The sequence below is a fragment of the Rhineura floridana genome, chromosome 4 (assembly GCF_030035675.1).
Source record: "Rhineura floridana isolate rRhiFlo1 chromosome 4, rRhiFlo1.hap2, whole genome shotgun sequence".
Classification (NCBI taxonomy): Eukaryota; Metazoa; Chordata; class Lepidosauria; order Squamata; family Rhineuridae; genus Rhineura; species Rhineura floridana.
In genome coordinates, this window is record NC_084483.1 from 183375043 (window position 1) to 183391003 (window position 15961).

Consider the following 15961-nt stretch of genomic DNA (forward strand, 5'->3'; position numbering starts at 1 on the left):
TATTTTTGATCATTGAATCCTTTTACACCGTCCTAGCTGCCAGGGGGTGAAATGCCTTTAACTTGTCATTTTTTTCATATTCTTAATATCTAAAAGAGCAAATTATGAAACTGTCACTGGTAAGACAGCATGTGTCAAAAACATATTGGTTAGATAGATTCTGCGCAGGTATACCAGGAAGTTCATCCTATGGATTGCGGTAGACTTTACTTCCAAATAAGTTCCAAGTAAATTTGCTTTCTTACATAAGAATGGAACTACAACATTTAAAAAATAAATTGGATTAATCAATCAACTAGGAACTTAGGAAGCTGCCTTACACAATTCCAGACCATTGGTCCATCTAGCTCAGTACTGTCTACACTGACTGGCAGCAGCTCTCCAGAGTTTCAGGCTGGGAACCTGAAGGGTTCAGACCCTTACCTGCCAGAGATTGAATCTGGGGCCTTCTGCATGCAAAGTAGATGCTCTGCCACTCAACTACCGCCCTTCAATTAATTAAAATCCCATCAATATACTAATTTAAAATATATTACCTCAGTTTTAAAAAATTTTTAAAAAGCATCTAAAGATTTAAGACAAGATTTGTTCTTAAAGTCACTAGGCTGGATCCAGAGTTTCTGTGAGCAGAACACCATTCACACACTGTTCCTGCGAGAGAAGGGGAGGGGAAATGCAAATGTGCCCTCCAGGCCTCTCTATTGAGCCCTCAGGACTCTCCCCAGACCATATCACTCACGGCCCAGCTCTATACCCTCCTTGTCTTGCTGAGATGTATCCTTGACCTGCAATAACATCCCTTGCTTGCCTGCATGGAGGCTGGAGAGTTGGGTGTGGGGTTGGTTAGAACTTTTTGCCACTTTTGCATGGCTGTACACAGGTAAGGGTTACATCCACTGCTCCACCCCCTTTTGCCTCTGGCACCACTAGCAAACGGCCCCTGGAAGCTTGCCTAGGACAGAATTCACATACTGAATTTTCAAAGCCCAGAGTGAGTGACAAATGCATATGGGCTGCAACACCCGTATGGAGCTCTGAAGAAAGGAGTGGTTAGAAAGAGGTCCTTTCCCAGCAGTAAAGCGAACGGGAGAGCACATCCTTCCATGGAGCTACAGGGACATACGGGATGCTAACAGCCTTCAGAATATTTATGCGAAACAAATCATCCAGGTTTCAGGGAAGGAATGGGCAAAATGCCTCCAGTGTCCATGGGCCTGCGTACGCTTAACTGGTGGTTGTGGGGCCTCTGGGCAGAACCACATGGCTGGATCTAGTCACCAATTTAATTTCCAACAATGCCCCAGAAGAACACTGCATCAAGACACTGCAAAAACTGAAATGGCGCTAAAGCCAGCTGGCTGGCACTTCTTGGAGTACCAGGCCTGAGAAGGCATCACCTTTGGGATCTTGACTGTGTGCCAGGCACCCAAGCATGCCATGTGCTTATGCTAGTCCTGATCAAGCTTAAGTGGCTTTGAAATGGGATTAGACCAAATGGGATTAGACCAAATGATGGAGGATAGGTCACCAAAAGCTAAATGGAACCTCCCATGCCCAGACACAGTATGCCACAGTATGATTCCCATTACCCTGGAAGGCAACATCAGGAGGTGTCCAGGTGCTTTGGCTTTCCCAGAGGCATCTGGTTGGTCATTCTAAGAAACAGGATGCTGCAGTAAATGAACCCTGGCAACAGTACTCAATCTGGTAGCTTCCAGATTGGATTACTGCAATGCGCTCTACGCAGGGCTGCCCTTGAAGACAATGGTGCCCTTCAGGCCTCTCTATTCAGTCTCTATTTAGCAGCAGCCAGATTACTGGCTGGGGATCCTTTTAGAAATCATGTAATCCCCGTTCTAAAACAGTTGCATTGGTGGCCAGTTCATTTCCCAATTCAAGGTACTCATGTTAGCATTTAAAGCTCTAAAAGACTTAGGCCCCAAATATCTTAAAGACTATCTCATTCCCTACAGACCCTCTAGGGTGTTAAGATCAGCAGAGAGAGCCTCCTTGGTAGTTCCACCACCCTCAGAGGTTCAGGGGATGGCGGCAGCCTCTAAATTGTGCAATTCCCTCCTACAGAGGTGTGTCTGGCACCTTCCCTTTACCGTTTTCGGTGAACGCTAAAGATGCACCTCTTTACCCTGGCCTTCAGCACTTGAGATGCATGTTTTCAGGAGCCACGCTATTCCTGTGAATGTAAAGTGCTTTAATTGATTTTAACACTGTATTTTAAATTTCTGTAACCTTTTAAATTTCTGTAACCTGCCTTGGGACGTACCGGTGAAGGGCAGGCTATAAATATAATAAGAGCAGCAGCAGTCTTACTAATCATTCCTTAGCGAAGATTTCATTTCAGTTCATTTTTAATTTACTACAAATTACTGTCCTTAAGGCAGTTTACAACCCATAGAAGCATTGCTTTACCTGAATTCTCTACAGAGGAGGGGATAAATAAGGCGTTTGTACGAGTCTTCTACTGAATAACGCAGGAGCTCCATTAATTCTGCATGCGCATAGGCCTTTGGTCTCCACCTGTGCACCAAAATGTTCAAAACTCAGGTTATTTGGCAACGTGTTAAAATGACAACCTGCCAAGAACCATACCACAGCTTTATCAAAACAGAACTGAAAGCTGTCTTGACAAAGTCCATTACAAGTGTCTTCCTCTTTATAGGACCTTGAATGCAACCTGTAAACCACCTTCTTCTTGAAATGTGCATGCATATAAGATGGTTAATAAAATCTACAAAACACAAGACAAAGACTTAGGTTGCTACAATCAACAAAATGTGTGGGGAATATCTCAAGGGATAACAGCCTTGAAACAGCTCAGCCCACAGAAGCAACCTTTGCTACACAGAACAAAAATGAGCACGCAACAGAAGAGAATTGGGGACACTTGTCACAATTTAGAGACCCAGTCAAATCTTCAGGGTAGCACCCATCATCTACTGGTTACCCAGCACATATCTTGCTACCTAATGGGAGCTGGCAGGTAGGCAGGCCGGCCAGGCAGCCGGCCAGCCAGCGCTTTCTGGGTAGTTTACAATAACTGAAAACATTAAAACAAATATACAAATTTAAAATACCTCTTTTAAAAACAATTTAAAACACAATTTAAAATAATATATTTAAATGTAAATCTGCTTAAGATCTATTACTGCTTTGTGTTTCCTGAAAAAAATCTTAGATCTACTATTGCTTTAAGTTTCCATGACACTTAGAATTCGAATAAAAAACACCAACCAGCCAACAACAGCAACAAATAACCATACAAAAAAACAATGCCAATCCAGGTAACTATTAACGATATAGTCAAGGGTTAATGGATGAGAGCCATAGGCCAGACAGTCACCAAGTTGCCTCACCTGGCCACTAGGTGCCCTTAAGCAAGTGAATGTTCTATCTGCTTCAAGCCTCATCCATCCCTGTGCAAAATGAGACAATACTGGCCTGCCATACAGGGTTCTTATTGAAATAGCACACTATATAGGTGTTAAGTATTATTATCTTGGATTTGACCCAGGTTCCCCCATCTCCAGGTCTATTTCCTGGCCAAGCTAGCAGTCACTGTTCCTGTTTACTTTGCAGGGCACATTCCCATTAGGTCTAGGGTTGCCAGATTCATGGCCTGAGACTTATCCTGTATCTTTAGGAGAAGAGAAAGTCAGCCAAGTGCAGGTGTTCTTGCAACTCTGTAATGGGAAAAACCACAAGGTGGAATTCTCCCTTCCCCCTGCACAACTTTTAAAGATACAGAAGACCTCTTGGTTGCCAGGACCGGCAACCTTGATTAGGTCTCTATTAGGTCTACAGCAGACATAGCCAGTGTGGTGCCCTCCAGATGTTGTTGGACTACAGCTCCTATCATATCATTCTATCAGCTGGCTGGGGCTGATGGGAGCTGGAGTCCAGGAACATCTGGAGGGCACCACATTGGCTGCCCCTGGTTTAAATAATGTTTCTAGACTAGTTCAAAATTTGCCCAGTAAAAAGCATAGATTTAACAGACATAAATTCATATGAACCAATGAATTTGGATTGTGGGGACAGAAACATTTTGTCTGTTTATGTTACTGCACAGGATGTACCAGTCCCAAAGCCAAGAATCAGAAACATTAATAGAGGATGCATCTGATAAACCTAATGCAAGAATAAGCAACGTAGGACCAAGAACCATATCTGGCTGGCCAAAGTCCTTTCTTAAAATGGCAGATCCCTGAGTAAACACCACAGGCTGGGGCTGAACTATTACAAAATTAAATAAGCCCTTCCCCGCTCCATACAAACTGCTGAAAATAGTAAGGATTCCCATGAAACATCTGAAATCATCTGGCTCGTATCACACGTCAAGCCACTGAAAAAAGATAACATGATCTCACGCTTACCAAACTTACAGCCCAGTCCTAACTACATTGACTCACACATCAGACAACTAGACGTTATTCACAAATAAGCCTGCAGAACACTGCAGCCTGAGATCAGGCAAATACAAAACTTATTTGGCCAAAGTGTTTTCCTTAATATACAGGGACATATAAAATGCATTCAGTGAACTATGTTTATGGGGAAAACAAATAAACCATCAACATGCAATGTCCTTGTGCCCTCATACAGACCTTACATTTACACACCACCTAGAGAATTCAAACTTCACCCCATCAGGAATGTTGGTCTTCACTGTCAGGACTTTCAGATTCTCCCCTCGGTTAATGGCTAGAATCTAAACGGCAAATATAAATGGAAAAAACATATGACACACAAAATAGACAGAAGGCACCTTCAAAATCCTACTGGTTCTATTGCTCATGTGAGTGTGCCAAGCCAGGTATAGTTTGACTGCATATCATGTAGCTTTCTATGTTCACATATAAAAGTGCTAATACAGATGCCATGAATCTGCAGAAGCAAAGAAGTGCAGAAATCGGTAGTAGTCAGCAACTTCAGATTCCTCAGATTTTTTTTTTGCTTATTTTTTTGTCAAGCAATTTTCTAGACCTTTGGGCATGCAAGTGGGCAATGCCTCCTGAAATCTCAAAACCTAAATGTGGATGAATTAAGTTTTCAGTGGTTGGGGCTCCTCAGTTTTGCCCCTTCCATAACTTGGCAAGATCGGAATTATGCAAAACAAAGTGTGTGAAACAAAAGAAAGAATACATATGTGATCACTTTGCCTGATTTATACTGGTTGTTGAATACAGCTTTTTTGCTGTGGCAAAAGTTAGATTACTGAGTGTAGAATTTTAATGTTATTGTTTTTAAAATCACAAGGTATACCCAGACCAGAATGCTGGTTTGTTTCTATACTGAGCATCCAGCTAACTCTGCAAGCTTACATTGTACATCAGGTATAAGGCGGGGGGGGGGCTTGGCTTGGCCAAAACCACCTTGTGGGCCAAACTGGGAGACCTGGTGAGTCTAATTGGGCCCGGGGACCAGAGGTTCCCCAACGCTAGACTATACGAAAGGTATTTCCAGAGTTTATGAGCCCCACAGTGTACTCTTATTCATCTACCCATGATACAGTGATTGGGCAGCAGGACATTTGGACAAGGTTGTTAAAATGTATTTAAATGTAAATGTACTGCCTTCAAGTCGATTCAGACTTATGGCGACCCTATGAATAGGGTTTTCATGAGGCTGAGAGGCAGTGACTGGCCCATGGTCACCCAGTGAGCTTCACGGCTATGTGGGGATTCGGACCCTGGTCTCCCAGGTCATATTCCAATACCTTAACCAATACACCACACTGGTATTTAAGCACTTTTTATCTTAGCTTTTAGTGCAAACTGCTCTCAGGGTAAGTTAGAAATCCAAAGGTTCTCTCCCAGCTACGTCTGCCCCTTCAATCCTCACAAGAATCCTTTGAGTTAGGCTAGACGGAGGTGAGGGAGGGCTTCAAGGCTGCGGGGTGATTTGAACTTGGTCTCCTTAGTTCACTCCACCGAATGTGTCAGGATCCCAGCCAATCCAGACCCCAGTGAGAAATCTTCTGAAGAAAAGACTTCAGACCCCATGGAGAATCGCAATACAGCTAAAGGCTTGGAGGAACCTGCAACGGTCCCAAGGCAGCCTGAAGTGCCCCGTCTCATGAATGTCTCACCCGGAAGCCCTGATAGCCACCACCATCCCTTCTGACCCCATCCCAAACTCTGCCTTGATCCCAGATTCTCCCCCTTTTTCCCCCAGGCCTCAAGAGCAAAGGCAGCAGCAGACACAGAGTCACCCTAAGAATGCCCATTTGGATGCCAGAAGGCTCTATCGCCAGGGGTCTCCTCAAGAGGAAGGGTCTACTCTGGAGGAGAAGGAAAATCCAACTGCAAACAATGACCCCAGCAGATGACCCGGAAGTGAAGAAAAGGTTACAACATTTGGGGCTTTTTAGTTTAGAAAAATGGACAGTAAAAGGTAGAGATGTGAAGGCCTGGGGGGGAAATGGAAAGCTGGAGGGTGGGAAGTGTGGAGGTTGTTCTTCCCCCCAAATGTTTTTGTTTGTTCATTTTTTCAGAAATATTGGGGGGGGGGACTGGAAAAATCTGATTTTTCCCAATTTTTTTCATGTTTTTTCCTAGGCCTTCACATCTCTAGTAAAGGAGGTCATGATAGAGAAGTTTATGCACAGCATAGAGAAAGTAGGTAAGGAGAAATTTTTCTCCTTCTCTCATACTAGACATCCAATGAAACTGAATGTTAAAAGATTCAGGCAGGTAAAAGAAAGTACTTCTTCACACAGCACTGAGTTAAACTTTGGAATTCTCTGCCACAAGAGGGAATGAGGTTATCCATGGCTACTAGTCACAATGGCCATACTGTGTCTCCATGGTCACAGCAGTATGTCTCTGAATACCAGTTGCCGGAAATCACAACTGGGGAGAGGGCTGTTGCAGCTCAGGTCCTGACTGCAAGCTTCCCACAGGTATCAGGTTGGCCACTGTGAGAACAGGATGCTGGACTTGGACCATAGCTCAGTGGTAGAGAATCTGCTTTGCATGCAGAAGGTCCCAGGTTCAATCCCCGACATCTCCAGGTAGGGCTGTGAAAGATTCCCTGCCTGAAAGCTTGGAGAGCAGCTGCCAGCCAGTGTAGACAATACTGAACTAGATGGACCAATGGTTTGACCCAGTATTGGACTGGTCCAGCAAGACTCTTTTTATGTTCTTATGACATACTTGACGGAAGATGAACATTTCCATGAAATAATAAGTATTCATTTTAACTGTCAGTGCAGAAAAAAACAGATGATTGCTATGTACGCTGCTGCCCATTCTCCTGAAAGTTAACAAAACCCTGCATTTCTGATACATTAGATGTGCAGAGAAACCATTAAAAAGCTGTTAAAAGTTGACATTCCTGTGTCGTTGCGCATGTTGATGTATGCTATAGGCCCTCATCCCTGTCACAAGCAGGCTTGCCGTGTCAATCACGCACTTTCATTCAATCACTAGCTAACTCAGACATGTCACATATGTTAAACACAATGGTCTAAAAATGACCGGGGGACATTGCACCAATTTGTATTCTTCAGCTTTTCCTGTGATTGTTGACATACCAGGCCTGACATATCACTGAACAAGACAGCAAATAATAAAAATTACATGTGAAATGTTATAGTGTCAGGTACCTTGACTGCCAAAGCAAATGCTTTCATGCAGGAATTAGGAGGAGACACATATTCTGAGCAAAGACAAAACTCTTCCATGGTTATTCCAGGCTGACAAGGGGAGGCAAAAGCTAAAACATCTATCTACAGTGAAATCAAAAATTACGTTTTTAAGCAAACAACTTCATCAGATAAAGCTCATAGTGTCACTCCTCCTGAATCATGGTGGTTCCCCCCCCCAAAAAAGCACCCTGTTTCCAACGCCCCTAAACAAACTTACTTGAAAACAATGTGTTGTACCTTCCCATTAATATTCCGTTCTAATTAAGTTATTTGTTAGATCAGAATATTAATGGGAATTCCAAATTTAACTTGGAAATTTAGAACTCTCTGTAGGAAACTGAGCAGGTTATAATCCCTTTTGGCCCAGTGGGAAAAATGGGGGAGTATTTAAGCTACCCAGCTGGATCAGAGCAAAGACTCATCTAGCCTAGCATTCTGTTTATTTTATTTATTTAAGGATCTACAAGCCACACTTTTCACAGAGGTGCATCAACGAGGCTTACAACATACAAAGACACAATAAAATTTAAAAACCAATTAAAACATCATAAAAAACAATAATAAAAGCATCAATAAATACTTCATTTATTGTACAAAGGCCTGTCTAAAAAGTCCCATTTTCAAGAGACCCCTGAAAGAGGGGAGGTATGGTTCTCACAGTGGCCAACTGCAGAAAGCTTATGAGGAGGGCCTGAGCACAAAGCATTCTCCTCACTTGTGATTCCCAGTAACGGGCATTTAGAGGTAGACTGCCTCTGACATTGGAGGTAAAACACAGCCTTATCCTCCCTGAAGTTCCCTCCCTGCAGCCCCTCTTTTCAGGCACTTTTCTCCCAGCTGAAGCTATAGTACCGGAGATCAGTCCAGCTGAAAGAAAAGCATTTGGCCAAAAATGTCAGCCATGGATGGAGGGGGGAGGGAGGTCAGCTCCCCTCATTTTGCAGATATTATGTTCCTTAGACACACACACACAACCAGTTGTCTACATGGTTCAGGTTTAAAAAATACAGATCTGTCACCATCATGTTAAGTTTGTTCCCAAATTCCAAAGGACGAGAGAAGAGCCCCAGGTGACATATGGGCTGACCCAGATAAAGCTTATATATGAATATATCAAGCTGCCATCTACTGTGTCAAACCATTAGGTTTATCTAGCCCAATCTTGACCACTCTGACTGGCAGCAGCTCTCCAAGGTCACAAGTGGAAACCTTTCTCAGCTCTGGTTCTTTCCAACGGAGATGCTGCTAACAAGCCAGAACCCTTTGCAGAGGTGGGCATGTGCCCTGACAGTGGGCCAAGCCCCTTTAGGGAAGCACAAGGAATTAACAGGCAGGCAGGAGCAACGGTAGTGGCCTTTGCTTTATCTGCCTTCTGCCATGACCATATTGTAGCTAAGTCTTGGGAGAAGTGCAGCTATTATTTTTATTTATTCATTTATTTCACATTTATATACCACTTGACTGTAATAAAACCTCTAACTGTTTTACAAAAAAAACCCCACAGAATTATAAATAAAAGACAGTTAAAAAGAGGCATTTAAGAACATTCAAAAATAACAATAATAAAATCAGCAGTAAGCACAAAGATTAAAACATGTCAGCGTTCTACATGTCTGGATAGGCTTGCCTAAATTAAAATGTTTTAAGCAGGCACAAAAAGAGTACAACAAAGGTGCCTACCTGATGTCAATTGGCAGGGAGTTCCAAAGTGTAGGTGCCACAGTAAAAGATCAATTTCTTATAAGCACAGAACTAGTATTATGTGGCACCTGTAACACTGCCAGTGCGGCAGATTGAAGTGGTCGAGTGGACATGTCTGTCTGATCCTATAGGGAGAAAGGGGGTGAGCAGAAGGGCCCAGAGAAGAAAGAGGAGCAGGAAAACAGGCTTAATAAAGGAGGAAGGAAATTTAGAAGGATGCTGACCAAGGCAGGTATGGGGAACCTGTAGACTTCCAGATGTTGGACTACAGCTCCCATCATCCCTGACCACTGGCCATGCTGGCTGGGGCCACAGGCTCCCCTACCCCTGGGTAAGACCTAAGATCAGGCTATCTGAAGAATAATGTTCTCCTGTATGAGGCTGTCTGTTTACTGAGGTCATCATTGGAGGCCCTGTTCTGGGTATGCCTACCTTCAGAGATTTGGTCATGACTACCAGGAGTAGGACCCATTGGGTTTAACTGCCTCTCTAGAGACATCCCTAGAGTTCCCTGTGTTTGTTATGGAGAGTTGTTTTGTGTATATATTTTAATGAATCATTTTTAAGAACAATTTCTTTATTATTAAATTCATATCCCATCCTTCTCCCCAAGGAGCCCTGGGTGCTATAATGTATTTGTTTATTATGTTTATGTTTTCATATGTGTTGTAAGTTACTTGGAAACCTTTGGAAAAGAAGTCACCCTCCTCATCATAATGTGCTTTACACCTATTCTTTGTTCAAATCAAAACTTTTGTTTGGAAGAATTTTTAATTACACTTGGAAGGGTTATTCTATGGCTCTTCTGCATCTGTTAAGTTATTGTTGCTGCACATTTTTTTAACATTTAGTTATTTTAATGTTTTATATTTTTATTTTTTAATCTTGAACTGTATTTTAGATACATGCCTTAGCTGTGCTGTGGAAAAGCAGGGTACCAATGTTTTAAACAAACAAACCATCCAAAATAAGGCCAGGACTGGAAGACAGAGCGCACCAGGGCAATGAAAGCAAGATGAGCCTGAAAGTGGGTGAAATTCTGGGAGAGGAAGAGAACAACCAGGGGCTGCAAGAGAGAGGAGAACTGAAGTTCACATATTGATTGACAGTAACCAGCAAAATTCTGGCTGCCAGCTGTTGTCTTTGCTTTTTCAGGTACAGGCTAGTTTCGAATCACAGCCCTTGTTCAAATAAGCATGCAGCACAGGAAATCCATTTGAAAAGACTCAGGAGAATTCAGGAGGAAGGTGAAAGTCAAGGTTAGCAACAAAATCCTCAAATGGCTTTTCATTTCTTAGCTGAAGGACAAATAAAAGCACAGACTGGAATCTGCATTCTGCTTCTTCAGACCCGCTGCAGTTGTAATGTTTCCCAGTCTCTTCACTGTGCACAAAAGATTGGGAGCACCCCACAGGATCATACACACCCTCTTCCTGTCTCTTGTGCAAATTTCAGACTCTCTTTCCCTTTCAGCATTATCTGTAGTGTGGCATTACCTTTGCAATGAGTTCAATACTAATGTGACTAGGTTTAAACCAGAGTCTAAAGACAGGATTTGAAGCTGATGAGCAAAACCCTGGTTCAAGGCTAACCATGGTTAGTATTAACCTTGGTGCACAGGTAACACTGCACCGTGGTTACCACTGCAAATGGAAGGCAGAAGTTCATGTGGAAAGAAGGAGGAGGAAACTCCTAAGATGGTCCTGAACAGTTAACCATGGCTAGCTCCAGGCTTGAGGGGGCCCGCAGCATAGTGCCCCTCCTCTGCCAGAGCCTGCCACAGCACGTTCATCCAGTAGTGGAGCTCCTCCAATCCCCACCAAGCAGCCGCTATTTTAATTTTTCACAATGTCCTAAACCAACACTGCATCAGGGCATTGTGGATAGTGGGTCAAGAATCAACTGTGAACCTTACTGGAAGATACCTGTGTGCGCTGCATTGTGGTACTGCCTTAATTTTGGCAATGACACTGGGAAACGTTACATCAGCATTGGAACTCTGCAGTGTTTTTGTCACAATATAGCTCTTGGAATCCAAGGGGGACTAATTTGGAATGGCTGCAAAAGAATAACAAACACTCAAACACAAACTATTACCTACAATATTATGATCCTTTATCAATTTTATTTTATTTTTACTTTGATATTGAAAACATATAGCACATGACTGAATGCGTGTGTGTATTACAGGCACACACACACACACACACACACACAGAGCCCTCCTTTCAAGTCACCTTTAATTGCAATTATCTAACCTTTTTTCACCACTTGAGACCAATTTCAGCTGACAGGTTTAATGCCACGCAACTCAGAACACTCTTCGATCATGGGGATGTTCTCCAAGCCATTTGGCAGAACAGCGGCGAATGACTCAGGAGACGTGACATCAGACAAAACGTCTGAGACTAGATTTAGAAGACAGTGAAGCAAAAACTGAACAACCAGGGGCTGAGGGCACAACTCAAAGGAGGAGGGAGTTAGAGGGAGAATGAAGTCAGCATTCCAAACTCTTGCTGGCCCCAGGAGGAAACTATTAAATGCTTCACTCTTCCTCAGCCACTGTCCTGGAAAAACAAGACATGCTCCCTTCTATCCTTGGAGAAACAGTTTTCCCATACTAAAAGGTCTCCTGCAAATCTTTCCACTGGGCTAATGAGAAACGACCTTGGCACAGTCCAGCTGCCCTCCATCACCTGCTCAAGGTGAGCAAAGGGCAGATGGGGGCGTAAGAACATAAAAAGAGCCTGGTTGCTGAATCAGGCCAATTGCCCATCTAGTCCAGCATCCTGTTCTCACAATGGCCAGCCAGATGCCTATGGAGAGTCTGCAAGCAAGACCTGAGTGCAACAGCACTGTCCCTGTTTGCGATTTCCAGCAACTGGTATTTAAAAATATACTGCTTCCATTAGTGGAGGTAGAACATAGCCATCATGGCTAGTAGCCGTTAATAGCCTTATCCTCCATGAATTTGTTTAGTCCTCTTTTAAAGCCATTCCAGTTGGTGACTGTGATGTTCCTATATTAATGTATATATGGTAAGTGTTGTTGTTTTAGAAGATACATGGTAAGTGGAGTGAAAGAGGAGGGGGAGTGAATGGGCAGTAGAATGCGAGATGATTGGCTGAGTGTTTAAAATGGCTGAATGTATAAAAGGAAGAGTGAGAGTGGAATCTGGGGGTAGGGGGAGAAGAGAACTGAGTGGGTTGCTTGGTGGGGTTTAGAGACTTGTTTGCCAGGAGGGAGGTGGAGTTCGGATTAGTATTGAGTAAAACCATATGCTTATGTGCCTTAAGAAGAAATCTTGTTAACCTTGTTAGCTTTGTTATCTGTAATAAATACTTAATTTGGTTTACCAAAGGCCTGATCCTTGGCTGGGGTTTCACAGACCAGAAGGGAGGGTAAGGTAATGACCAAGGCTGAAGGGGAACTGTAACAAATGGTGGCAGCGGTGAAGAGAGTAATGTGATGTTCCTATATTAATGTATATATGGTAAGTGTTGTTGTTTTAGAAGATACATGGTAAGTGGAGTGAAAGAGGAGGGGGAGTGAATGGGCAGTAGAATGCGAGATGATTGGCTGAGTGTTTAAAATGGCTGAATGTATAAAAGGAAGAGTGAGAGTGGAATCGGGGGGGAGAAGAGAACTGAGTGGGTTGGTTGGTGGGGTTTAGAGAGTTGTTTGCCAGGAGGGAGGTGGAGTTCGGATTAGTATTGAGTAAAACCATATGCTTATGTGCCTTAAGAAGAAATCTTGTTAATCTTGTTAGCTTTGTTATCTGTAATAAATACTTAATTTGGTTTACCAAAGGCCTGATCCTTGGCTGGAGTTTCACAGACCAGAAGGGAGGGTAAGGTAATGACCAAGGCTGAAGGGGAACTGTAACAAATGGTGGCAGCGGTGAAGAGAATAACAATACCAGTATTCAGAGTCTCTGGGAATACTAGTATTGGGACGTTACTGGTGGCTGCCTAGCAGGGGGATCTGTTGAGATCTGTGCTACAGCGGGGAGAGAAACCATAAGAGAGAGCGGTCCGGACTGGTGGAGTCCCTGGTGGTGCCTAGAGACAGGCAGTAACCACGAGCAGGTAGGAACCTGACAGGGAGAGCCAGGGAAGGACGCATCACACGTGGTGTCAGTAGCGGTGGGATACGAACAACAGAGAATCCAGATACAGTGGTGTGGCAAACAGAAATAACAAAACAAGATTTCTTGTGACAGTGACTGGCAAAGAGTGTGTGGCAAAGAGTGAGTGAACTCAAACACCATGGCTGAATATATAAAAATGAAAAGAGAGGAGCTGGTGGAGAAATGCATAACATTCAATTTACCTCACGAGGGTAAAGGGGTAGATGAATTGAGGGTAGCACTTATAGGATTTGCAACTGCCCAGCAAAAACAACCTGTCAGAGAAGAGACCCCAGAAGGCTATTTAAGCAATCCCGCTTATATAGAGTACTTGAGAGAGAAGTTAAGATGGGAGGCTGAGGAAAAAGACAAGCAGAGGGAGTTGGAAGCTGAGAGATTGAGGAGGGAGGCTGATGAGAAAGAAAAGCAGCAGATCTTTGAGGCTGAGGAAAAAGATAAACAGCGAGAGTTGGAAGCTGAGAGATTGAGGATGAAAGCTGAGAAGTTGAAGATGGAAACTGAGAGAATGAGAATGGGGTTTGAGGAGAGGGAGAAGCAACGAGCAGTGGATGCCGAATTACAAGTAGAAAAGTTAAAATTTGAAAGAGAGAAGTTTCATTCTGATGAAACAAGAAAGGACAGAGATGGAGCAAAAATAAAAATTACTCCAAAGCACTTTGCTGTCTATGAGCCTGGTCAAGATCCTCAAATTTACCTCAGCACCTTTGAAAAAGCAGCTCAGTTGTGGGGGCTACCTGAAGATAAATACATGCAGTATTTATCAAATCTGATTAAAGGGGAATTGGCTGAGGTATACCAATATTTCCCCTCAGACAGGCCCGTCACCTATGCTGAATTCAAAGAAGCAGTGTTTAAAAGATTCAGACTGGGGCCTGATCATTTTAGAAAGCTTTTCAGAAACTGCCAGATACAGACAGGGAGGTCTTTTGTGGAGCTGGGGGCAAAACTGATGGACATATTTGGGAAATGGCTGACAAGTGCAAAAGCTCAGTCTGTGGAGGAGGTGAAAAACCTCATGATATTGGATCAATTATACCATCAGTTACCATTAGAAATAAGGCTCCTGGTCAAAGACCGTTCCCCTACATCTGTGCAGGAGGCCGCAGAGATGGCGGATCACTTCGCCTCCAACAGAACTGGCTGGGTGGGGAAAACATCAAGAGAGTTTAAACCCAGACCATATAACGCTGGCAGAAGGGATGTGGTACCACAGAGAGTGAGTCCTCCAGTAAAATCTGAAGGGCACAGGACACCCCAGAGTGGATCTGTGTACCCTAAAAGTGAGGAGAAATTATGCTACAAATGTGATAGACCGGGGCACCTACGTTTTCAATGTGAGGTTGCCAACCCCATTAGTAATCCTGCTCAGACAAGGGCAGTGAAAACAGAGCCCAAGGCTTTAGAAACAGCGAAAAAGGTTCAGTTCTGCCAGATAAACTGGACAGAAGTAACAGACCTTGATTCAAGTCTGAGAGAGGAAGTGAGTGTACAAGGGGCAAATTATTGGGCATTGCTTGATACTGGTGCCGCTCAGACATTACTGAGGCCAGATTTAATAAAATCTGAGGTAATATTACCTCAGGAAACTGTGACTATCCAAGGAGTGAGAGGTCAACCAGAAAGTTTGCCTGTGGCCCTGGTGGAAATGACTTGGAGAGGCCGAGAGGGCCGATATAAAGTAGGCATTAATGCCCAGCAACAAGAACCAGTAATACTGGGAAGAGATGTAATGGGCGCCCAAGGAAAGATCTATGTAGTGACCAGACAGCAACTTGGCAGAGAAAAAGAAGCCATATTAAGGGGGGCTGAAACAAACAGGGTGGAATCTGTTAACCAGCCTCAGGTCACCATAGCAACCACTAGCAGGCCTGCTGAAGGAGACAAACTGTATCAAGTCGTCTCTGATAATGATGAGGCAGATCAATTCAGGGAAGAGCTGCATAAAGATATAAGTTTGAAGCAGATAAAGGAACAAGCCCTGACCCAACAGATTCCTTTCACTGACAAACTGAGGAATCAAGTTGTGTGTGAGAATGGGATTTTATATAGACTGTGGATGCCTGCTGAGAGAAAGGATGAATGTGAACCAGTGAAGCAATTGATAGTACCTAGCAAATACAGAACCAGATTGCTAGAGGTAGCCCACGATGTCCCATGTGCAGGACATCTGGGAATAAAAAAGACCAAGAGGAGATTGGCTGCACACTATTATTGGCCAAATATCTCCAAGGATGTAAAACAACATTGTCTATCTTGTGGAATATGCCAAAAGGTAGGAAAAAGTGGAGTAAAGACTAAGGCACCCTTAAAGCCCCTTCCTATAATTGGACAACCCTTTTATAGAGTGGGGATAGATTTGGTGGGCCCTTTTTCCAAACCCACAAGGCATGGCAAGAAATATCTAGTGGTGGTGGTGGATTTTGCCACCAGGTACCCAGACGCAG

General features: G+C 43.5%; 1 protein-coding gene across 3 annotated transcripts in view; it reads right to left on the reverse strand.

The window, feature by feature from the left end:
• Nucleotides 1–15961, reverse strand: part of SRBD1 (S1 RNA binding domain 1) — a 265692-nt gene that overhangs the window by 216988 nt on the left and 32743 nt on the right. For all 3 annotated transcript variants that reach the window (XM_061625422.1, XM_061625423.1, XM_061625424.1), the window contains exons 10-11: nt 4623–4726; nt 2428–2535 (exon numbers count right to left, since the gene is read on the reverse strand). In XM_061625422.1, coding sequence (XP_061481406.1) covers nt 2428–2535; nt 4623–4726 — 212 coding nt within the window. The remainder of the gene's footprint in view (nt 1–2427; nt 2536–4622; nt 4727–15961) is intronic.